The 26,779-nt window shown below is 40.2% G+C and overlaps 1 protein-coding gene across 2 annotated transcripts in view; it reads right to left on the bottom strand.

Annotated features, from left to right (window-relative positions):
* Positions 1–26,779, bottom strand: part of LOC122561080 (protein prune homolog 2-like) — a 435,917-nt gene that overhangs the window by 357,544 nt on the left and 51,594 nt on the right. For both annotated transcript variants that reach the window (XM_043712461.2, XM_043712468.2), the window contains exon 2: positions 3,632–3,736. In XM_043712461.2, the coding sequence (XP_043568396.2) occupies positions 3,632–3,736 (105 nt within the window). The remainder of the gene's footprint in view (positions 1–3,631; positions 3,737–26,779) is intronic.

Genomic DNA, 26,779 nt, shown 5'->3' with positions numbered 1-26,779 from the left:
GCTCAGAGTGAATGAGTTCTATGACAGCAGCAAGCAAATGGTCTGGACACGTAGTCTGGTCCAGTCCATGACTTGCATGCATGACCCTAAACGCAGGGTCTTTGCTGCAGTATTATAATGAGAATTGCCAATCCAACCCAAGGTGCAGCTTTGAAGTACAGATGTGTGCTGCACGTGGATTGGAGATGCATGTTGGGTTCCATGTTGGGTTCCGTTGACATCTAGCATGTTTGGGGAGTTTTGTAAGATGAGGCTGGATATGAATGTGGCAAGTTGGGCCATCAACAAGGTCTTGAACAAGCAACAGGGTCTCCCATAATGATCTCACCACAGTCTCCTGCCCACAGACCCCAGATTCCATCATATATGTTTAGTCATACAGGAGTCTACACTTGAGAAAGTGTAACAATGTAGCAGTGAAAAAACATTTTAACATCAGAAAGACCAAATTTCATATCAGATGTCTGGGCCCTATTTGACCTCTCCGATTCCTTAAAGTTCTTTGAAGGCCACCAAAAGAGTTTTCCCCAAGTCCCAGTGTGCATACACTCCAAGTAACATCATTAAAATCTCATTACAATGAAAAATTGAAACTAGAATCACCTAAAGAGGACATGTAAAAGATGCATTTTATTTACAATTGCCCTTATCATCACAATGGTCATTGTGCGTATAATAAACAAGAGCTGCCAAATATTTCAGGCCTGGCTGTAATAATTGCAGCATTTTCTGTTTTCCTGCTCTCACCTGAAACTATAACTAACACTGGAGACGAGCCCGCAAGGTGCAATTTGAGCTGTGTTTTGCTGTTCACTTGGCTTCCAAGTCCACTATCATCCTGGGCTCTGCTTCCATTGAGAGAAGTTTGCCATGACTGTGGGAGCTGTTGCACTGGCAACTTAAATTGTTTTACGAGAGTTTCTAAGAACCAAGAGACCACCCTTGAACTGAAGAGTAGAAAACAAGAAATCTCCTCTCAGAACAAACCTTAAAATCTATGCTGCCACTCTCTCTAATAATTCCAGATTCTTTTCCGTGCATTATCAGATATTTATCCATTTCTTTCATGTTAATGATGAGTCGTTACCTCCATGGCCTAGAGCTGGTAAAGGATTCCACAATTTTATAGCAATGTGTTTAAGATCCTTCCTCATTGGTTATGTCCCTCTTTTTGCTGCTGTCATTCCATATTGTTGCTGGCTCTGCTGCTCCCAACTCCAGACAGAATAGTGGCATCTGCTTCATCCCACTCAGTTCAGACACAATTTCACATGCCTTACACCTCTCTTTCTTCATCTCCCTCAAGCTACTACTCCCTATATGACATCCGAACTTCCATTCCACAATAGCCTGGTCATTCTCCTGCCATTTCAAGGGACATTCCCGTTAAATGCCAGGAATTCCTCCACGAAGTTCAGGATTGCATCCAAATGCCATTGTGAATAGCGACAGCCACAATTCTTGACTGTTCAACCCCTAATTTATCTCCACACTTTGGAAGCAATCTGCGTCAATGATCAGACGATGTCACAGAAGGATATGGATAGGGATAATTTAAACATGATGTTTACCATGTAAATAATCCAGAGACAGACCCCAGGAATATCAATCCCATTTTGGAGAGTGCATGGTTTTTCTAATGCAGCTTGAAGCCTTTGTAGAATTTGGAATTTTTTACCCAGCCTATCAGCAAAGAAGCTCCGTATTCTCAGAACAGAACTGCACAAGCATTCAATCCCAGATAGAGAAGAGTTTTCAAGGAGTGCTGAGTGAGGAGAACTCTATTCCACAAATCATGATCTTTTTTCACCCTTTGCCATCTGAGTGAGTGATAGATTTATTGTCACATGTATATTACAGTAAGAATACAATAAAACACAGTGAAAAACTTTTATTTGCTATAATTTAATAATAAGGATAAAAAATAACAATAAAACAGTTCTAAACCTGCATATCACCAACGCCTGCGCCACCATCCCCCCTCCACCGCTTGGCCACCTTCTACACCAGACCCAATTAATGTCAACTTCATCAATCCTCAGGCACCATGTTTGCCACTGGGCGATACTCCTCCGCCACTGCCTGTACCAGATCAGCCAACATCAGAGTTGTGTTTCTCACCACTGAGCCCACCTTGTCACTGTGATGCCCATTCATCAGCGTCTGCTGCCACCAGCACTGGACCCAATAACAACAAAGTCACCGATCCTCAGGCACCATCTTTCGCCACTGGGCCTTTCTTGCTAACGGAAACCTCCACTGACATAGCAGCCAGCAATTCTGATGCCAGGGCTTATGCTGCCCCAGAAAAGGAAATGAGGACTCGTCGAGTTCTATACTATACTTTCACCACTGCTGATGCTGTCTGAGCTCAGGACAAGTGGTAAGTAAAAGGTATAGAGGGGAATAAAAAACAAAAACAGAGAGAAAATAAACTAAAAAGGAAAAGAAAGACTGTCGGAATGGCCAAGTTCCGGCCCAGGACACCTATTCTAATGCCATCTTGTTCAGGCTGTAAATTAATTTTGTGCACTTCAGTTGCCCATAATTTAACAGACACTGTTTTTAAAGTGCAACTTGTGTTTATTTTACTGTAAGTTATTCAGGATTGTCATTAGTGTTCTTCTTTTGTGGATATCTATTTACACAGATATTTTAAATATTTCATGAGATATGGTTATCACTGGTCAGCATTTACTGTCGATCCCTAATTACAGACAACAGTTAGAGCCAACCATTTTTCGGTGTCCGCTGTCACATGTAAACCAGGTAAAGATGATAGCTTTCCTTCCCTAAAAGTTCATTCATGAATCCAATGGGGTTTTTCTTCAACAATCGATAATGGTCACCACATCAGGCTAGTTTTTAACTCCAGGTTCTTTTTATATTCAATTCAAGTTTCACTCTCTGCCCAGAACATTGACCTGGGGTTCGGGATTACTAGTCTAGTGACATTACCATGATACTACACCATCTCTGCAGTGAAGGTCACCATTGCTCATCTCTCAGACAGAGATGGCTGCTAGTTGATTTAACTGGAGGGTCACCACACCTCGAGAAGGCAGAATCTTCACAGTGACTTCACCAAGTACAGGAATTGAACCCAAGCTGTTAGTGGCATTATGCATTGCAAACCACTGATCTAGCCAACTGAGCTAACATACTGTATCTACTTAGCTCACTGCTGTGGTCAGCCTTTGTGAAAAGCACATTATTACAGTAACTAGACTTCAGAAGAATTTAACTGGCTTTGAAGCCTCTCCTGAAGGTGGGACAGCACTAGCTAGATGTCAAATTCCTAACAAATATGCTAGGGGAAAAAATGCTCCTTTAAGAACTCTCTTCCACCTGTACAGAAAATTGAAAAATTGCAAAATTTCAGAAATTTCAAAATTATGTCATTTAATGATTTGCTTTCAATGTAAGAACACTTAACATCACTCTCAAACCTCATCTGAATCTAGTTGCCAAGAACACTCCCATCATTAGAAAATCTAACTAATTTATGTGCTACAGTTCAAGAGATGACCAGTTAGCTTTACTTTGTAATTCATCACTCCTGCCTTGATTTGTATACATATAGATTTTTTTAAGTTGTAAAAAAAAAGTGTATTTTGCACAATGCTTGTACCTTATAAAGGAAATAAGCATAGGCTAAAGTTGAAACAGCAGAATCCAGATCACATTTGTTGTCACCAAGTACAGCATGAACTCTAGGCAGGTCATTTCCATTCATCTGTAAAATAAAGATAACCATGAACAGCATATAACCAAGTCTAATTTTATGTATAAAATATGACATAAGTATATATAAATATGTAACTTTTGCACAAAATGCATTAATTTTAATGTATTGTAGAGTTAACTGAATCAAATAAATATATACCAGCTTCCAGGAAAATGAGAAAACTGGAGAGAACAAGCAAATTCAGACTTATGAATAAATGTCACTGTACTTAAGTAATAAACACATACATCAACTTGGGATATACAAAATAAACTGATCAAAATCTCTAATAATTAGTTCAGCTCATATAATGTGATTGCACAATATTCAGCTTGACACAGCTGTACCAGCCAATACAGCAGACAGCTGAAACTGACAACCGGAAGCGGCAGGGACAGGCCACTATAAATGCCGGAGGAAACACCACAGAAGCACTTCACAGGAGGCTCCCAAGCACTGAGGATGTCACCTAGACAGGGGACGAAACGTTTGCAACAAAAACTTCCAGCTCGGCAAACAGAACCACAGCAACGAGCACCCGAGCTACAAATCTTCTCACAAACTTTGAACAGCATCAAGCCCAAGTTTCTGCCCATACAGTATGTGATTGAATCCTCCAGTTATATCTATTTCTTTTAAACTGAGCAAGCCAATACTCTCCATGAAATCTAATACTCAGAGCAAACTCAGTTCCAGAAGTTGGTAGGTGGCAACATGCAATTGTACACCAACAATTGAAGGGACTATTGTCAGGTTTTCACCATGTTACTCAGGACAGTCCAAGAGTCCCTGAATAGGAGTTCAAAAGGAGAAATGAATATGAGAATTGCAAGACACGGAGAGATTATACCCTTGACATTGCATGTATTTTTAGCTCTGCTGTAGAGAAAGTCACTGAACTACACTGGTTTTGTATAGGTGACTCCATGAGATAGCTGCTGGCAAAAAAATGGAGTTGTGCTGGTGAATAAGGACTAGAGTACAGCTTTAGCAGTCAGAAGAAGTGTAGAGCCAGAAAAAGAAAGACAGGCAGTCAAAAGAGGCACAGTCATTAAAACAGTCCATGACAGACAGCTAAAAGTAAATTTCAAGGTCAAATTAGTAAAAGTTCTTTATCTTTCCTAATTCAAATTTGCAAATTGGGAAAAAATGCATATTTTTGGATTACTTCCTTCATTGTCTACAAATCTCTGGATGAAGTTTAACACGGTGACTTGAACTGGGTCCATTTTTCATATTGGACTGATGCCTTCTAAACATGAAGTTCAAACTAACCGTACTTCCAGATATTGACATGGAAACAGAAGTAAAAAAAAAAATGCAGACTTCGATCCTGGACGATCTGTATCTTGGTCTATTACTTACCTTGGTTCCACATCCTAACAAAATAAATCTATTAATCTTGGTTTTGAAGTTTTCGAAATGTGTGTTCATCATTTGAGGTGAGTGTTCAAGATTTTCAGTGCTCTGTGCGAGAACATGTTTCCTGATGTCACCATGAACAGACTAGCTCTCACTAAGTTATGAACTCTTATTCTGAGTTTCCCTCTATCTATCCTATTAATCATCGTCATCTCAGTTCAATCACTACTTAATCTTCCATTCTCAAAGGAACACAAACTCAGCTTGTGTAACTAATCCACACAAATGAACCATTTCATCCCCATCATAATTCCATAAAAAAACTAGGCTTCATTTTACTTTCAATATAATTCAACCTTTTTAGTCCCTATCTCATCCCTAGGATGTAGTGTTGAGAACTGAACAGAATACTGCACACGTTGGCTAATCACAGCCTTAAACAACTGCAGCATAATTTTCAATGTTTTTTTTTGGGGGGGAACAACTCAAAGTTTGAGAGAAGATTTTGGGGCGGAACAACTCAATTGCCTACATTCACTGAAGGTAAGAGATTACATTGTACAAACATGCATTCCATCCATCACTGACACTCAATAGCAGCAGTATATTCTACCTACAAGATGCCCTTCAGAAATTCATCAAATATCCTTAGGCAGCACCTTCGAAACTCACCACCACTTCCATCGAAAAGGTTGAGGACAGCAGATACAGGGATGACCTCTACCAAATCACTCACCATCCTGACTTGGAAATATATCATTGATCCTTCACTGTTACTGGGTCAAAATCTCACAACTCCCTCCCTAATGGCCTGTGGGTCTACAAGCTATTGCAGCAGTTCAAGACAGCAGCTCACCACCACCTTCCCAAAGGCAACTAGAGGCAGACAATAAATACCAGCCAGTCAGTGATGCCCACATCTCCCGTGTGAATTTTAAAACTCCATGAACAATGAGATGTGTGTGCATCTCCTTCTTTCTTGCAACTTCGCTTCTGCTAAATGTTAAAAACATGAGAAGAGTAGCATTTAAAACTGTATTTTCAAGCACATCACATATACCAAAAGTAAATGAATCCATATTTGGAAACGAATAGTGAAAATGAAGGTACCTCCCAGAATACTGTCAGTTCAAAACTGGTGCTGTTGAAGATAATGGTGGGAATTAAGAAACAAGCACCCAATGCCATTAAGCAAAAGCAGAGAGTTTTAAATTCTACTGAGAGAATCATCACATTAAAGAAAGTTTTTGTTAAGAAAGTTTGTTTGAAGCTAGACCAACGTTACCAACACTTATCCGCTATGCTTTTAACAAAGGCAACTTGTATACGTATATAGAAATTTTAAAAATAGCTAAGTATTCCTGGAACCTCACCAAGTTTAATCTAACAAACCTTGACATTGAACTGGAAAGAGCCCGTTAATGATTTTAAAAACTTGGTCAAAGAGTCAAGAGCATTTTTAATGATGAAAGACAGGAAGATAGATGGAAACATCTGGTGAGGGAATTCCATAGTCCAAGGCCTAAGGAACAAAAAAAAAGTGTCAGTAAACAAAGAGACCTTGGAGTGCAGGTTCACAGTTCCTTGAAAATAGAGTCACAGGTAGATAGGATAGTGAAGGTGGCTTTTCGTATGCTTTCCTTTTTTGGTCAGAGCATTGAGTACCAGATATAGTTGGAAGGTCATGTTGTGGCTGTACAGGACATTGGTGAGGCCACTTTTCAAGGATTGTATGTAATTCTGGTCTCCCTTCTATATTAAAGATGTTGTGAAACTTGAAAGGGTTCAGAACAGATTTACAAGGATGGTTCCAGGGTTGGAGGGTTCAAGCTGCAGGGAGAGGCTGAATAGGCTGGGGCTGTTTCCCCAGAACGGAGTCTGAGGGGTGACCTTATAGAGGTTTATAAAATCATAAGAGGCATGGATGGGATAAATAGACAAAGGTCTTTTCCCTGGGGTGGGAGAGTCCAGAACGGGGGCATATGTTTAGGGTGAGAGGGGAAAGACTTAAAGGGACCTAAGGGGCCACTTTTTCACACGGAAAGTGGTGTGCGTACGGAATGAGCTGTCAGAGGAAGTGATGGAGGCTGGTACAGTTACAATGTTTAAAAAGCATCTGGATGGGTATATGAATAGGAAAAGTTTAGAAAGATATGGCCAAATGTTGGCAAATGGGACTAGATTAGTTTAGGATATCTGGTTGGCATGGATGAGTTGGGCCAAAAGGGTCTGTCTCCGTGCTGTAAATCTTTATGACTTTATGACTCTAATAGCATGGACACCCACGTGGATTAAAAATTAGGATATGTAAGAGGGTAGAACTAGCAAAGAGCCAGTTTGGAGGGCTGTGAAGCTGGATACATAGAAAACCACACAAAATACATGGTTGTTGTGAGTAAATGAGAAAACTGGGAAGGCAGTTCAAATGGTCCTTGTTTGCAGAGTTTGCTGAGATGGTTCTTTTGAAGATTAGAATGCTGTTTTGCAATCTTCTTTCACCTTTGCTTGCTTGGAAGCACAAGTTCACACTTATAAAGGCATATTAAGATGTCTTAATTAAAGTCATAGTTTACAGCAACTAATGAGGAAAAATAATCTGCCTGTCTCCAAACTGGAGATTTTTTTTATTGCACAATAGAAACAGCTCCTTCCTTTCAGAGGACAAATGGCTTCTCCCCTGAACTTTCACACTCCTAAGCTACCTGAGAGACAAAGTTGCTGGCAGACAGGAAGTTTTTGTCATCGGTAAATGATCACTGTTTAATTAGCTACTTGTTGCCAGCCAAATTCCCATTTATACAGAACCCTCTGATTCCTGTAACTAAACATTCCTCAGGACCATTTGAACATACAACAACATAAACAGCACTTGAGTGTCAGATAACTTCAACAATCCTTGATTTTTAAACCAGTCATTTTCGTCATTTCAATTTACCATTAAAAATTGAAAAAAATGAAAAAGATACATCTTTATCTTGAACAGGAACTTGCAGGTGGTGTTTTTTCCCTCTCCCACAAATCTGTTGCTATCCTTCTTGTAGACTGCATTTGTCATGGGTTTAAGTTTGTAAATGTATGTCAGTCATTTCTTTAAAAAAGTTCTGCTGTGAACATATGCCTTTTTTAACCAATTTAAATACTGTGGTAACTAGGAAATTTCTGGGTCTGACATTGTTTTAGGTTTAGCAGAGACTTGAACATAACTGAACAGCAAATTTATATGTATTGTTTTAAGTGTCTCTCTACCTTTATGCAAGATTGGAATGTTGCAAGGCAATCAATAACTAAGTTTAATATCTTGTTTGGGAAATGCTAATGGAGTTCCTCAGAGATAGCAGACTGTAATGATAAATTTGTCTTTAAGAGCTCCACAGACATGAAGAATAAAAATTTCTAAGCTGCGAATTAAAAATCCAGGACTCAATAAGAAGAAAAGACAAATCACTTTTCCAAAATTAATACATTTTGGACACAATTGCATATTGAATTAAATCATAAGGAAAGATCAATGAAGTTTGAAATACACAGTTCCAAAAACAAAATCAGCACTAAAAGCAATAGCTGCATCTTGAAAATGTAATGAAATTTGTCCCAAGATTAAATACCGATGTCAAAACTGCTAAGTAATCAAAAGGACAATTCCACATTTTCAAATAACTTGCAAATCTAGAAAAAGCTTTCAAGATAAAGCAATTAATCAAATTTCTCCCACTACCAATGTTGAATAATTTAGGCAAATGAATAGGAACCACATGACAAGTTGAAGTACCACATTGAGTTAAGGTGTGTGGAACAACACGGTATAAAATCATGGTCCCATGCATGGAGAAAAGGAAATGAGTGTCGTTAAAGCTATTGGAAGGAGGGATGGATCAGCTTGGGATGTTTGTTTGTTTCCAGCATTGCTAAACATTGGTACATTGCAGTGTTGTTGCTTATACCAATACTATAAATCAGGTGGTTGTCAGTGTACAGTCCCAAATTCTCCAGATCACCTCAAGAACAAAGCCATGATAGTCAAAATGCAGTGCTGATGATTCTTAAAGCTTATGCACTCATCATACACTCGGGTCAAAATGAGAAATCGGGTTTTGAGTGCCTAAATAACATGCAATTCAAGATGAAGGGCTTGTGCTCAAAAAGTCAATTCTCCTGCTCCTCGGATGCTGCCTGACCAGCTGTGTTTTTCCTGCACCACACACTTCAACTCAAATTCAATTTCAGAGCTTTACTCCAGTTACTATCCATTTTGTAGAAAGAATATGGAAAGACAATATAAATAAGACCACAATACATAAGAAGAAAATTGGCCATTCAGTCCATCATATATACTCTGTCATTCAATGAGATCCTGGTTTATCTGATAATGCTCAAGCTGTACATTTTTGCTTTGTCCCCATGGTCCTCAATTCCATTACTGATTAAAAATCTATCTTAGCCTTGAATATACTAACTGCCATCTGTAGCAAAGAATTCCATAGATTCACTACCCTCAAGAAATTTCTCATCATCCACATCTTAATTGGATGACCCTATATTCTAAGCTTATGCCCTCTGGCCTTAGACTTTCCCACAAGGAGAAACAACTTTGCCACATTACTCTGTCAGGTCCCTAAGATTCTTGTGTGTCTCCATAAGGCCATCTCTCATTCTTCTCTGTGCTAAGTACAGGTATAATCTATTCAACTTTCCCTCATATGACAGTTCCGCCATATCTGATGGCAGTCCAGAGAACATTCACTAGACTATCTCTGATGGCAGAACATCTTTCCTTAGATAAAGGGCCAAAACTGTTCATATTATTTCAGCTGTGGTTTGGTTGTGAATTGTTTAGTTTTATCAAAAACTTTCAACTTTTACACTCCACTCTTTTGAAATACAAGCCAACATTCCATTTGCCTTCCTTATTACCTGCAGAACCTGGATGCTAACGTTTTGGGACTCATGGACGAATTTCCCAAAATGCCTCCATTCCAAAATTACTGCATTATTTTTCTCCATTTAAGGAATATCATCTTCTCTATTCTTCACAATTTCCCACAATATATCCCATCTGCCCACTCGCATAACCTGTTTATATCCCACTGCAGATTGCGTCATCCTTTCCACTTACCTTCCGACCTATTTTTGTGTCATCTGCAAGCTTGGCTATAGTGCATTCACTTATCTCATCCAGCTCATTTATAGATATTGTAAATAGTGGTGGCCCCAGCACTAATCTTTGTGGCATATCACTAGTTACAGGTTGTCATCCTGAAAATATCACATTAAACTCTGTCTTTTATCAGATGAAGACTCCTCTAAACGATGCTAGAAAAGAATAGAAATTTATCTATTTATGAAAATACAGTGAGATGTGTATAAGACCACAATTCGGTGCTATTTTAATTACAGAAATTATTAAAAAGAAATAATTGAGACATAGTTAGGACGAAGTTGGTCTCTTGCTCCTTCTACAACTCCTGGTTTTTTTGGAATGGCTGTGGGATGCTACCACCAAAGCTGCCCCTGAGGACACTAACACAAGGATTTCTGGACCTGACCTACCACAATGCCACCACTAAAGCCACTGCATCACTGCCATAGCAAGGAGGGACAGACTGGACCCACCAAGTCATCAACACTGAAGCAGTCGCTCAAATAGTCACCACCCACATCCACCACTTGTTGCTGCCATAACCATGAAGAACAAAACAAAAGCACCATGTTGCCACAACTGAGACTACTGTACCATCACCAGGAGGAACGGACCAGACCCACCAACAATGAAACCTTCAAAAATGCCACAGACATTATAGCCATGAGGAATGGACAGCCAGATCCATCAAGCTGTCGCTGCTGCAGCAGGCCCTCACAAATGACTTCCTCCACTGCAGCCACAGAAAAGAAAGTGTGAATTTTGACACAAAAGAGAAATTAAGAAACAAAACAAAAAACAAATGTGGCAGGTGAGATGGAGCATATGGCCACAGAGCCTGAATACTTTCCTACCGTGCCACCAATTACCTTCAATGCCATATCTTAAGTAGCATCCTAACATGTGGTACCTTATCAAACACCTTCTGTATCCAAATGTATTACATCCACTACTTCATCCCTCCTCAAAGAACTCTGGCAGGTTTGCCTGGCGTGATTTCCCCTTCATAAAGCCATGCTGACTCTGCTTGATCATAGGATGCATTTCTAAATACTGTGCTATTACATCCTTTGTAATAGACTAACGTTTTTGCAACAACAAACATTAAACTAATTGGCCTATATTCACCCTTTTTTTGTCTCCTTTCCTTTTTTAACTAAAGGTGTTTCTTGGCAGTTCTTCAAAGCTCTGGGGTTTGCAGAATCTAAGTATTCTTCAGAATTACCAATGCATCCATTGTTTCTGTAGCTACTTATTTTAATGTCTGAGGAAGGATCCCATCACATCCAGGGGTCATATTAAATCTTTAGCCGTTAGTTTCCCTCCCACTTTTATTCTACTAATAACCAATTGTATTTATTTCCTCTCCTTTTTTTTCCTTTGAATATGCAGTAATTTGTGAATGTTATTAGTGTCTCCTACTGTGAAGATTGATGCAAAGTATTTATTCAACTTCTCGGTCATTTCCTGGTTCCTCATTATTATTTCCCCAGCCTCATTCAAGCCCATCATGTCTGCACCACCTCTTTGAAGAGCAATTCACCTTTCTCCTTTTATATTAATTTGAAGAAGCTTTTGTTGTCTGTCATAACATTACTTGCAAGGTTACCCTCAGTTTATTTTCTTCCTTTTTTCTGATCATCTGTTGCTGACTTTTGGAAAAAAAACTTTTCCCACATTGCTACATTGTATATATTTTTCTCTTTCAACCTGATGCTGCCTAACTTAAATAAAGCGAAGAACTGTGGATGCTGGAAATCTGAAACAAAAAAAAACAAATAGCTGGAGGAACTCAGCAGGTTTTTCAGCATCTGTGGAGAGAAAGCAGAGTTAATATTTCAAGTCCAATGATGCTTTCCTGAAGAAGGGATAATATAGACAGCATAAGGTTTGAAAATGGCATGGAATTCCTGATGAAGGGTTTATGCCCGAAATGTCAATTCTCCTGCTCCTTGGATACTGCCTGATCTGCTGTGTTTTTGCAGAGCCACATTTTTCGACTGACTCTCCATCATCTGCAGTCCTCACTTTCTTATAATTGAAATAGGTACAGGAGAGGATGGACGTGCATGTATAAGTAATAACTTGTTGAAAGTGGCAGGAGAGGTCAGAAGAGTGGTTCATAAAGCATTCAATATCCTAGGTTTTATTAATTAAGGGCACATGTAAGTAGATTAGGTTGAATATGTATAAACCACTAGTTCAGTCTCAACTGGAGTATTGTGTCTCATTCTGGATGCTATACTTCAGCAAAGATATGAAGACATTAGCAAGAAAGAAGAAAAGATTCACAGAAATGTTTTCACCATGAGATACTTCAGTTATTTAAGATAGAATAGAAAAGTTAGGACTGTTTTCCTTGGAGAAGGGAAGACAGAGTTGATAGAAATATTTAAAATCATGAGGAGTCGTGACAGTAGATACAGGACAAAGAACCCTGTATTCAATTATATTCAAAACAAGAGGGCACAAATGGTGAAATGAGGAAAAACTTTGCTTCACACAGTAAGTGGTTAGGATCTGGAAAGCACTTCCAGGGAGTATGAACAGAGCCGTATTCAATAGAAGTATTCAAAAGTGAATTAGACAGTTATGTGGAAAGGAAGAATATGCCAGGTTGCAAAAGGAGACAAACAAATAGGATTAGGTGAATTGCTCTTCAAAGAGGTGGTGCAGACATGACGGGCTGAATCGCTTCCGCCTCTTTTACAATATTTCTGTGATTCTGAGAGATGCCACTGAACCGAAATCATATTATCAGACTCATTAAGTGCCTTTCTCTCCCCAGTAGTGAATGTGGAGAGACAAAGATGAATACAGATAATTCTGAGAGTTATTTAGTGAAGGACACTGAGGAAGATGATATTTGATATTACAGGCAATTGATTTATCAAAAGCTAAATAACCAATTATGATTGAAACCCTAATTAAATAATAATGAGGAAGACAACTGACAAATAACTCGTTGTACATGAATTATGTATGCAAAAATGTATCCCTAAACCAGTCACATCTTAGTCCATTATTATCATCACACCAATAATACCGGTCAATTGCCGACCCATAACAGGTTACTGAGGGACCTGTGAAACTTCATACCAATCGTGCATAATGCTCACTTCATTTTAAAAAAAAGCTTATCATACATCAAAATCTGTTAAGTTCCAGGAAGCAAAGCCCAATAAAATAAAACAATGATTCAGCTGAATGCTCCATAACCTGGGAAGCATGCCAATGCACTATGCTTACTTCTATAATTGAGCTACTTCCTAAGTAAACTGCTGGAAACCGCAGAGGATGGTGATCATTAATTATTTAAAAAAGACTTGGGCTTCTGCAATTTCTTGCATAAGCCAGTTCACTTCCTACTTCAGTGTTGACTATGGGAACTGAGTATGGTGGTGAAGAGTAGATATGGATGCATGGTTATTTTCAGTTCTGCAAAGAATTCTCTAATAGAGGTGACAATTGGTGTACAAGGTATTGGTTCTGAAAGGGTTAATGGACATGCTACATTAAATCCACTTATTCTACTTACGTCAGCCAGAAAAGCCAGCTTTATTTCGAGAGTAGAGACTTTAACAAAAGCAGGCTTCGTAAGAATGCTGCAGGAGTTAAAGTTTGAGGTCCCAAAGGGAAAAGAGAAAACATTTCTGAAAAGTAACATGTAAAATGGAAGAGAAGACAAAGTACTATAGAAAAGTTCTGAATATTCACATCAACATTGCCATCATTAACATTAAGGTCCATGAGGTACATCCAAAAGGGACAATAAAGGGGCTGGAAAATAAATTTAGATTAAGGCTACAGAGTCAAAAAGGCCTCAAATTACTTAAGATGAGAACAAGAAAATTTACAGCAATCTAATGAAAAAGAATTCAGCAGGACAAGAACAGAGGAAAAAAAATGTTTTAAAAGGACTGGGACTCTAAGTGAGCTCCATAATTTTGACAAGATAAATGCCACAGTAAAATTACTTGTCCGAAAAATAAATTAAAGGAGCAGGTTTAAACTATAAAAAAGGGGGAAATATCCATTTTATCCAGGAAAATAAAAGCAGGAAACTCCATTTTGGCTGCACATTTGTAGAACTGTATGTTGTCGACTCCAACTCCACTCAAATGGAGACAACCTGACTGCAAAATCGCACCAAGAACTATTTGCAGGAGGATAAATGGGGGCCATTGGCTGTGTCTATAACAAAGCATCAGAACAATCACCTGTGTAATTAAACAGTGGAAGCCAAACAAATTTGATATAATTTGAACAATGGGACTCTAGATACAAAAGGAGTATGCCCAGAAAATCTCAATGTAAGCTATAATGTGGAGGAGCCGGTGTTGGACTAGGGTGGACAAAGTTAAAAATTACATAACACCAAATTATAGTCCAACAGGTTTATTTGGAAGCTAGGTGACTGGATTCATTAACCATGACTGTAACCATGGTCAGTTGCAGAGAGAAGTTATGTGACAATCTAACTACACTCATGAGTTATAGGCAGCTTTTAATCCTGCAGACCAGCAACAAGCAACTGTGAAGGCAGTTGAAGATCTTGAGTAGGTTGTTTCTCTCAATCTCTGGGCAACCAGCAAGTTTCAAATTCTGTTTGTTAACTTTGACTTTCCAAGTGCCATAGATGAAGGCTTTAAAAAAACACAATCCAGCAGTCAATCTTAGAGGAATGCATAATTGTCCAGTTACACATTTAAATCACCTCAACACCGAAGTCAAAATGCAAACGCTTACATATCTTTATTTAGTTGGAATATAAAAATCACTTGTTCTCTCCTCCTATCCAATCTATGTGTGTGAAGGTAAAACTCAAGTGTGTGTGTCAAAACTAGACTAAGTATAAGTAAAACAAAAAAGCATAAGAACAATCCCCTTTCCCTTTAAAAAGATTGGGGAGGCACTCGTGGCAGTAGTAGCATCCCTACCTTTGGATCCGGAGGCCCAAGTTCAAGTCCCACAGGATGATCAGAAAAATAGATAAATTTTAAAAATGAAAAGAAAAACACACTGGCCTTCTTGTGGTGAAGATGTAGTGTCCCTTAGCTTAAATAATAAAAAAAATTTGATCAGATTTTCCAAGGATTGGCAATCTCACAGATTGTCACTTGTGCTCTTTTCCTCAAATCCAGTGTACTTCTGAGAGGAGATTCTGATGAGGACTTAAGAATTGTGAAGCTGCACTTCCACTTTGAAAAATCTTTTTGTAGTACAAAACTGTCAGAGGAAGGCAAACTACGCCCATCTTTACAGCGGTTAGCTGTGAATTCTGAAATTTAAAGGTTTTGACAACCACTTTGACAGCTACTCTCAAACGATAAGTACATAAGTTAAGTGTGACTCTAGGGAGCCAGGCGAAGAGAATACCAGATTAGCAGAGAGTAATGGGCCAGGTAAGTAGCGTGCCAGCTGGGTAGGATGCTAAGTGGGAAAATGATAGGGTACCAAGTGGGAAGGGTGCAGATAAATGCAAGGTCAGGGAAGTGATGTAGTCTTTCTGGTAGGTCAAGGTGGGTGGGGAAAAAAGAAAGGGGGGGGGGGGAGAGAGAGCACGAGCGTGAGAGAGGGCGCGAGAGAGAGAGAGCAAAATGGGACTGGCAGGAGGTTAGGTCAGGTATAATGGGACTGGCAGGAGGTTAGGTCAGGTATACTGGTGGGGGTGATGCTGGGGATTATTCAGTTTTGCTGGTACAGTGGAAGGGTGAGAGGTGGTCAAGGTCAGCAGCAGGTTAGTGGCTTTGGTTCAGTTCTAGTGAGGGAAGGGTGGGTTGAACCCTGCAAGGCGTGGGTCGTTTCAGAGGCTGGTTGGGGAAGTGGTGCATTGAGTGTAATGCACAACTAGGGGAAGACGACAGTATGTCAGGCAGTGGGGAAACAGAAGTAGAGTTAGGTTCAGCAGCAGGAGATTTAATAGTGGGCGTGAGAGGGCGGCCAGATGCAGGGTGGTGCATGTGTTGGATCCAAGTGAGGTCTCGGGTCAGGGTCCAGGCAAGCAAGGGGTGTATGAATCAAGCATGAGTCTGTTGATTAATTAATTAGGAAGTTAAATGTGCCTTTAAACATCTAATGTCTCCTTCGTAACTACTTTAGTACATTTACCACAACTCACCGGATTCTCTGATTTAAATGAAGACTTAGACTCTATTTGAGATGTGGAGGATTCTTCAATTTCCCAGGAAATTCCTTCAGTTCCTGCTATATTGGAGATTCTATAAGGTTCCCATGTGCAAGTCATATCCAACCTGGAATAAGGGCTCTCTGGTCATGAGAAAATCATCTTTTTTAAATATTACAGCATGCAAACAGACAAACAAACACTCACTAAATGAGCAACTGCATCTTTTCAAAAAACTGGCTACAGCCAAACAAGCAATGCGAGAAGAGTGAAACCATTGGAACCCTCCTCACCTGATGATAACAACTATTTGAAGGGTTTAATGAATGTTTAATTTCCTTATAAATCTACCAGTCAGCCTCAGGTTATTTGCAATGGAGTTCAGGGAATTCATGCTTCAGTTCTGGGTACTCCACGACAACCCCACTTAGCCATCAGAATTGCCTCCAAACTATTCCCCTGCTGCTATGGCCTTTCGCCAATATAAATATTTTTCATCACCAGAAATACAAAATTTACAGAGGGATATTTCCTGTAACTTTTTTTTTTGATGTAGTGATAACATTCTTTGTCCTTTAACATTTTGCTTTGGAGTTGCAGTTTACTGAACAGACTGCCAAATCTTATTTTTGGCATCCAACATTGATATAAACAATTCCATCTATGGTAGAGAACCAAATGCTGAGTAACTTGTACAAATTAGGAACAACTTTTTCATGCCATGGATTTGACCCTTGAAACTGGATAAGGGTTACCAAATAAAAAGACTCAAAGTCAGAAGAAAAAAATTATTTGTTGTCTAGATCAGCTAGAGGCTCAGATTTAAAAGGATCATATTAGAAATAACTATGCTAACGCAATAAAAACAATTTTAAAACAACTGCACTTACCTTCCATAAATGTTTATTTGCTACATTTCAAGAATCACCAACAAAGATGCAAAACTGCCTCAGTTGTACTCACACATTGCACTTTGGAGTAATTGACTACACTGCCAAAGCTGGTTAACATGGAAAGCAAGTGCATCATTTGAACATTAGGAACTGAAGTCAAATCTAGGATTTCTGTGCCAGCTGAACTTCACTTTGTTCTATAAAAGACAGGACTAGAAGCAGTAGCAATGATCCATATGGGCGAAGATTTTTGTTAATTACTTTCACATGGGCGTCACTGACTGGTCAACATTAATGACCTACTCAGAGTTGTCCTTGGGTGGTGGTGAGCTGCCTTCTTGAATTACTGCAGTCCACGTGCTGTACATAGACCCACGACACTGTTAGTAGGAAATTCCTGGATTTTGACGAAGGAACAGCTAAATATTTCCAAGTCAGGATGGTGAGTGACTTGGAGGGGAGCTTGCAGGTGTTGGTGTCCCCATGTGTCTGTTTCCCTTGTCATAGATTCATAACGTTGTACGGAAACAGACCCGTCGGTTCAACTTGTCTCTGCTGACTAGATATCTTAACCTTATCTAGTCCCATTTACCAACACTTGGACCATATCCCTCTAAAGCCTTCCTATTCGTATGTCCATTCAGATGCCCTTTAAATGTTGCAACTGTACCAGCCTACACCACTTCCTCTGGCAGCTCGTTCCCTATACATACCACCCTCTGCATGAAAAGTGTGCCTCTTGTCTACTCACCCTATCAATGCCCCTCATGATTTTATAAACCTCTATAAGGTCACCCCTCAGCCTCTGACACTCCAGGGAAAACAGCTCTAGCCTAGTCAGCCTCTCCCTATAGCTCAAATCTTCCAACCCTGGGAACATCCTTGTAAATCTTTTCTGAACATTTTCAAGTTTCACAACATCCTTCTGATAGGAGGGAGACCAGAACTGCACACACAAAATTCCGAAAGTGGCCTAAACAATGTCCTGTACAGCCGCAACATGACCTCCCAACTCCTATACTCAATGCTCTCACCAATAAAGGAAAGCATACCAAACGCCTTCTTCCTATCTATCTACCTTTGAGTCCATTTTCAAGGAACTATGAACCTGCACTCAAAGGTCTCTTTGTTCTGCAACACTCCCAAGACCTTACCATTATGTGTACAGGTCCTGTTCGGATTTGCCTCTGTCCTTCTAGATGGAAGTAGTGTTGTTTTTGAAAGGTGGTGTTGAAGGATCTTTGGTGAATTTCTGCAGTGCATCTTGTAAATAGTACACACTGCTGTACTGAGCATCGGCAAGAAGGAAGTGAATGCTTGAGGATGCAATGCCAATTAAGCCAGGCTGCTTTATCCTGGATGATGTCAAGCTTCAAGTGTTGTTTCAGCTACACTCATCCAGACAAGGGAAGTATTCTATTACACTCCTGACATGCGCCTTGTAGATGGTGAACAAGCTTTTGGGAGTCAGTAGGTAAGTTACCTCCTGATAGCCCCTGTGTTTGTATGTGGGGCCCATTTAGGTTTTTGGCCAATACTAAGTGGATAGTCAGGGATTCAGTGATAGTAACATCATTGAATGTCAAAAGGGCAGTGGTAAGATTGCCTCCAATAAGAGACAAATCATTGCCTGGCATTTGCGTGGTGTGAATATTACTTGCCACTGTCAGTTCAAGCCTTGATTTGTCCTACGTTTATTGCATTTGAACGTGGACTGCTTCTGTATCTGAGTCACTGCGAATGGTGCTGAACATTGTGCAATCATTGGCGATCATCCCCACTTCTGACCATATGATGGAAGAAAGGACATTAATGAAGCAACTGAAGACTAGAACACTACCCTGAGGAGCTGCTACACAAATGTCTTAGAGCTGAGCTGACTGACCTCCAACAGCCACAACTACCTTCCTATGTGGCCTTCATGTCAACAGTTGTCACTTTCATCAGGAATTGGCAGGACAGCACCGTCAGGAGTAGAGTGGAGGTCAGAAATAAAGTAGGGGAAGGTGACACTGTTAGGAGCCCCCCACCAAATTAACAGTAGCTATATGGTTGGAAATAGAATAAATCAAGAGATAATGAGGGCAAGCACATTATCATAGGTGACTTCAATTTTCATGCAGATTGGGACAGTAAGATTGGCAGAAGTAACCATGGAGAAGAATTCAGAGCACATTTGGAATAGTACATTATGGATCCATCCAGGAGTCATTGGACCTAGCGATGTGCAAAAGGACAGGTTTAATAAATCATGTTAGAATAAAAGGTCCCTAGAAAATTGTGACCAAAACATGGTAGAAGCTAGCATTCAATTTAACAGGGAGGAACTTGGGTCAAAAACAGTTATGCTCAGCTTTAAAAAAAACATAATTACGAAGGAATAAGGACTAATCTATTTAGAGTGAACTGGAAAAGTAGTAGACATTTAAGAAAATAGTTCAGGGTTCACATGAAAATACTTTGGCCAATGATAAAGGATGACTCAAGGAAGAGAAAATGGCAATTATGGTTAACCAGGGAAGTTAAGCTGTGATCCCCAGCATTTGTTGTTTTCAGTACAGGTTCCAGCATCTGCAGTAATTGGTTCCTAAATTAAGGATAACATCAGATTGAAAGAAAATCCTATAATGTGATAATGTTTTGTGGTAAATCAGGTATTGGGAATGACATTCAAATGTAGCTGCCCCCAAACTATCACTCATTATTTATATGGGTCTAAAAGACAGTGGCACGGTGGCTCATCAGTTAGCATTGCTCTGTCACAGTGCCAGAGACCTGGGTTTAATTCCAGCCTTGGGTGCATCGATAGTCACAGATGAGGTGCCGGAAGACTGGAGGTTGACTAACATGGTGCCACTGTTTAAGAAAAGTGGTAAGGACAAGCCAGGGAACTATAGACCAGTGAGCCTGACGTCAGTGGTGGGCAAGTTGTTGGAGGGAATCCTGAGGGACAGGACGTACATGTATTTGGAAAGGCAAGGACTGATTAGGGATAGTCAACATGGCTTTGTGCGTGGGAAATTATGTCTCACAAACTTGATTGAGTTTTTTGAAGAAGTAACGAAGAGGACTGATGAGGGCAGAGCAGTAGATGTGATCTATATGGACTTCAGTAAGGCGTTCAACAAGGTTCCCCATGAGACACTGGTGGGCAAGGTTAGATCTCATGGAACACAGGGAGAACTAGCCATTTGGATACAGAACTGGCTCAAAGATAGGAGACAGAGGGTGGTGGTGGAGGGTTGTTTTTCAGACTGGAGGCCTGTGACCAGTGGAGTGCCACAAGGATCAGTGCTGGGTCCTCTACTTTTCATAATTTATATAAATGATTTGGGCGTGTGCATAAGAGGTAGAGTTAGTAAGTTTGCAGATGACACCAAAATTGGAGGTGTAGTGGACAGTGAAGAAGGTTACCTCAGATTACAACGGGATCTTGATCAGATGGGCCAATGGGCTGAGAAGTGGCAGATGGAGTTTAATTCAGATAAATGAGAGGTGCTGCATTTTGGGAAAGCAAATCTTAACAGGACTTATACACTTAATGGTAAGGTCCTAGGAAGTGTTGTTGAACAAAGAGACCTTGGAGTGCAGGGTCATTGAAAGTGGAGTTGCAGGTAGATAGGATCGTGGAGGAGGAGTTTGGTATGCTTTCCTTTATTGGTCAGAGTATTGAGTAGAGGAGTTGGGAGGTCATGTTGCAGCTGTACAGGACATTGGTTAGGCCGCTGTTGAAATATTGCGTGCAATTCTGGTCTCCTTCCTATTGGAAAGATGTTGTGAAACTTGAAAGGGTTCAGAAAAGATTTACAAGGATGTTGCCAGCATTGGAGGATTTGAACTATAGGGAGCGCTTGAATAGGCTGGGGCTGTTTTCCCTGGAGCGTCGGAGGCTGAGGGGTGACTTTATAGAGGTTTGTAAAATCATGAGGGGAATGGATAGGATAAATAGACAAAGTCTTTTCCCTGGGGTGGGGGTCCAGAGCTAGAGGGCATAGGTTTAGGCAGAGAGGGGAACGATAGAAAAGAGACCCAAGAGGCAACTTTTTCACGTGTATGCCAGAGGAAGTGGTGGAGGCTAGTACAATTGCAACATTTAAAAGGCATGTGGATGGGTATATGAACAGTAAGGGTTTGGAGGGATATAGGCCAGGTGCTGACAGGTAGGACTAGATTGGGTTGGGATATCTGTTCTGCATGGATGGGTTGGACTGAAGGGTCTGTTTCGGTGCTGTACATCTCTGACTGTGGAGTTGTCATGTTCTCCCAGTGTCTGCATGAGTTTCCTCCAGGTGCTCCAGTTTCCTCCCACAGTTCAAAGAAGTGCAGATTAGGATGAATTGGCCATGTTAAACTGCCCTTGGTGCGCAGGCTAGGTGGGTTAGCCATAGGTAATGCAGGGTTATAGGTTAAGGGTTGAGATGGAATGGTCTTTGGAGGGTTGGTGTGGACTCAACTGGCTGAATGCCTTAATTCCACTCTGCAGGGATTCTACGAATTTGTTCTTCTGGCTACCCACTCTAATCACTGGAACATTAAAAATTAGGCGCAGTTGTCAGCCATTGAGCATGCTCTTCCATTCGATATGATCATGGCTGATCTCACCTCAGCTTCAATTCCACTTTCCTACCCACTCTCCATAACCCTTAACCCATCACTAATTAAAAACCTCTCTCTTCCCCAAATTTATTCTTTGTCCCTATGCCCACCTCACTCTGGGGGAAGTGAATTCCACAGATTCACAACACTTTGTGAGAAGTAATTTCTCCTAGTCTCTTTCAAATCTGTCACCCCTTATCCTAAAAATATGACCTTGGAGGATATATTGACCTTGGGAGGAAGTATGTCTCCCCCATCGACATCAACAGATTAGATGCACCAGATCTACTCACAGTATTTCAACTGGGGTCCAACCAGGGTTTTGATAGCTGCAGCATAACTACTGATACTCAATCCCTCTAGATATAAAGTCCACCATTCCACTACCCATCTTTAATTATTTTCTGTGCCTGTTCATGATATTATGCTTCAATTAGATCTCCTCTCAAGCTTTTAAACTCTAGCTAGTGTAGGCCTAAACTGCTCAGTCTGTACTTATAAGACAAACCTGTCATCTCTGACTGTCATTGGTTCAGAGAAGGGGTCACTCAACCCAAAGCATTGGCTCTGATTTCTTTCCACAGATGCTGCCAGACCTGCTGAGCTTTTCCAGCAATTTCTGTTTTTGTTTCTGTCATCTCTGGAATGATTTTAGTGAAGCTTCTCAGAACATAAGAATATAAGAAACATTCAAAAAGGTAACCTCAAGTTGCTTACTGGGCAGGGAATTACACAGATTCACAACCTTTTGGGTGAAGAAATTCCTCCTCAACTCAGTCCTAAATCTGCTCCCCCTTATTTTGAGGCTATGCCTCCTAGTTCTAGTTTCACCCAGCAGTGGAAATAACCTCCCTGCTTCTATCTTATCTGTTTCCTTCACAATTACATATGTTTCTATAAGTGCCCTCACCCCCATCATTCTTCTAAACTCCAATGAGTACAGTCCCAGTCTACTCAATCTCTGATATAGGAAGGATAAGCTGGAGAGGGTTCACAAGAGATTTACCAGGATGGGGCCGGGTATGGAAGGCATGAGTTATAAAGAAAAGCTGGATAGCTTGGGATTTTGTTTTTAACTGGACAGTAGGAGGTTGAGAGGTGACCTGATAGAAGTTTATAAAATAATGAGGGGTATAGATAGAGTTAATAATAGTTGTCTTTTCCTTAGGATGGCAATCTCAAGACTAGGGGGCACATTTTTAAGGTGAGAGAAAAGGGATTTTAAAAAAAACACGTGGGGCAATTTTTTTTTTAAAACACAGGGTGGCTCACATGTGAAGTGAACTTCCTGAGAAAGTGGTGGTATGGGTACAGCTACAACATTTAAAAAACATTTGAATAAGTACATGTATAGTAAAGGTTTAGAGGGACATAGGCCAGAAGCAGGCAGGTGGGACTTGTTTAGTTTGGGATTAAGGTCAGCATGGACTCGTTGGACCAAAGGGACAGTATACGGCAACCCTCTCAACTCCAGAATCAACCTAGTGAGCCTCCAATAGAATCAGATCCTTTCTCAATAAGGGGACCAAGATTATATGGCAGTGGCCCAGATGCAAAATTATCTTCCAGTTGAGAGTCACCACTAACATTGATGAGGTCTCTCAGTCCATTGAACCCTTATCCATCAACCAACACCATCTTCTTTTAAAAAAAAAGCTCTCAGAAGGTTTGATTATTCATGACATTGTTGTTTTGTGGAAATCAATATCAGTTTCTTAAAAAAAACCTGAAGGAATGGATTATTCATCAAATAAAAGCTGAAAGAACTGTGGATACTGGAAATCAGAAACAGAGGTTATTGGAGGAGCCCAACCGGGTCTGGCAGTGTCTACGGAGAGAGATCAGTTGATGTTTTGGGTCCAATGACCCCTTCTGAGTTCTGAGGAAGACGTCACTGGACCTAAAAGATTAACTTCTGATTTCTTCCAATCGAATAGACTGGGGCTATTTTCCCTGAAGCGTCAGAGGCTGAGTGGTGACCTTATAGAGATTTATAGAATCATGCGGGACATGGATAGGTAAATAGACATGGTCTTTTCCCAGGATGGAGGAGTCCAAAACTAGATGGCATATGTTTAAGGTGAGAGAGGAAAGATTTAAAAGTGACCAAAGGGACAAATTTTTCACACAGTGGGTGCTGTGTACATGGAATGAGCTGCCAGAGGAAGTACTGAAGGCTGGTACAATTACAACATTTTGAGATTAGATTAGATTCCCTACAGTATGGAAACAGGCTCTTTGTCCCAACAAGTCCACACCAACCCTCCAAACAGTAATCCACCCAGACTTATTCCCCTATCCTATATTTAACCCTGACTAATGCACTTGGCAATTTAGCATGGCCAATTCACCTGACCTGCACATCTTTGGACTGTGGGAGGAAACCGGAGCATCCGGAGGAAACCCACGCAGACACGGGGAGAATGTGCAAACTCCACACAGTCAGTCGCCCGAGGCTGGAATCAAACCCAGGTGCCTGACACTGAGAGACAGCAGTGCTAACCACTGAACCACCGTGCTGCCCCTGAGCCACCGTGTAAAAAGCATCTGGATGGCTACGTGAATAGGAAGGGTTTAGAGGGATATGGGCCAAATGCTGACAAATGGGTCTAGGTTAATTTAAGATATCTGGTTTGCATAGACCCGAAGGGTCTGTTTCTGTGCTGTACATTTCTATGATTCTAAAAATGAGGGAAGATGATAAACTTGAGGGCTAAATCAAAATGGACAACAAGATCTTCTTTAATTATATAAAAGGGAAGAGAAGCCAAAGGGAACATAGGCCTTTAAAGAATGAGACTGATGAAGGAAACAGAAGAGTTGAACAAATACATCAGTCAACATTGTAGAAGACACTGATAACATTCTAAAATAGCTAAATATTCAAGAGGCAAATGGAAGAGAGGAAATGAATACAATAGTCATCACTAATGGGGCTGAAGACTAACATGACCCCTGGATGTCATGAAATCCGTCCTAAGATATTAAAAGAAGTAGCTACAGAAAATGGATGAATTCACTATTCTTCCAAGAATCCTTAGATTCTATAAATATCTCAGAGATTTAGAAATCTGCTGAAATAGCATCTCTACTTAAAAAGGAAGGAAACCAAAATAAACAGGTAATTATAGGTCAGTTACATGAATGCCTGTTATTGGTAAAATGGTAGACTCTTATTACAAAAGGATTAGGAGCAGTGCATTTAGAAATGTACATGATCAAGCATGGCTTCATGAAGAGGAAATTATGCCTGATAAATTTAGTAGAATTCTTTGAGGAAGTAATGGTAGGATAGTGAAAGGGGCAGCATTTGCTAAAGTACCACATCTTTGGTTACATAAGATGATAACAGCCAATGATACAGGGGAAAGTACATTGGATAAGATAGAGAGCTGGCATCTGGAAGGCATTTTCAGGATTTCAACTGTAACTAGTAGAGTATGATAGGGATCAGTGCTGGGGCCACAATTATTTACAACTTATTTACGATTTGCGTGAGGGAAGTGAATTCAAATTTGCACACAACACAAGTATGGGTGGGAAAGCAAGTGATGAGGATGACGGGGTCTGCAGAGGAATTTGGACATGTTCAGCGAGTGATCAAAAACTTGTCTGATGGAATATAATGTGATGAAATGTGAGTTTATGTACTTTGGTCAGAAGAACAGAAGAGCAAAACATTATTTCAATGAAGAAAAATGGTAGAAAGCTATGAAACAGAGGGATTTAAAAGTCCTCCCCCATGAATCACAACATGCTAGCATACAAGTTCACCAGGTAACTGTGAAGGCAAATGGAGTGTTGGTCTCTATTTCTATGAAAGTAGGGAGGTTGTGGTAAAACTAGTTAGACTTGTTAGCATAATTTAGAATATGCATAGAATATTGTGAACAGTTTTAGGCCCCTTAACAAAAGAAAGATTTCCTGGCATTGAAGGCAGTCCAGTGAAGGTTCACTAGGTCAATACCAGATATGGAAAGGCAGTCTTATGAGGATGAGTTGAGTAGGTTAGCCTGGACTCATTGGAGTTTAGAAGAATGAGGGTTGATCTTTTGAAACATACAAGATTCTTTCAGGACTTGAAAAAAATAGATACAGAAACATTCTATTCCCCTTGTGAGAGAATCCAAGACCAAAAGGTATAACCACAGAACAAAGGGTCATCCATTTAAGAGATGAAGAATTTCTTCTCTTAAAGGATTGTGAATCTGTGGAATTCTTATCTGTAGTGGGGTATTGAGACTGGGTCATTATGTACATTCAAGGTTGAAGTAGACAGATTTTTAATCAGTAACATAATCAAGAGTTCAAAAAAAAAGAAAAGTAGAGTTGAGGATGACCAAATCAGCCATGATCTCATTAATTGGTGAAGTAGACTCGATAGGCCAACTTTTGCTCCTACGTCTTATAGTTTCTTGCTGTTAAGTGTCTTGCAAATATATAAACTAGCAGAAACAGACCATTCAGCCCTTTGAGCCTGCTCCATTCCTGAAGAACATGGCTGATCTGCTTGTTTCAAATTGCATATAACCCTTGATTTGGCTGCCCAAAAGGAATCTATGTACATCCGAAAACATTCAAGGCAGAGTGTTCTAAAATCGCACAATCCTCAGAAACAAAATTCTCATCTGTCCTGAAAGGTCAAGCCCTAGATGTAAAACCACACTTCTAGTTCTGGACTGACCACAAGAGGAAACATCCTTTCCACATCATGAAGTGCTTTGAGAGATTTGTAATAAGATATACTAAGACCCTGCTGCCATGCTCACTGGGCAAACTGCAATTTGCGTATCAACCAAACCCCTCAACAGATGATGCCATTTCCACCCCCCTCCATCGAGCCCTAACCCACCTGGTGAAGGAGGAAACTTACATCAGACTACTGTTCATAGACTCCAGTTCGGCATTTAACACTATTATTCCTCAGCACCCGATTG

The sequence above is a fragment of the Chiloscyllium plagiosum genome, unplaced genomic scaffold, assembly GCF_037043375.1.
Source record: "Chiloscyllium plagiosum isolate Xiang-an unplaced genomic scaffold, Cpla_swu_hap1 HiC_scaffold_2, whole genome shotgun sequence".
Lineage (NCBI taxonomy): Eukaryota > Metazoa > Chordata > Chondrichthyes > Orectolobiformes > Hemiscylliidae > Chiloscyllium > Chiloscyllium plagiosum.
Note: the sequence above shows the minus strand (reverse complement) of the source record. Positions and strands in the feature narration are given on the sequence as shown.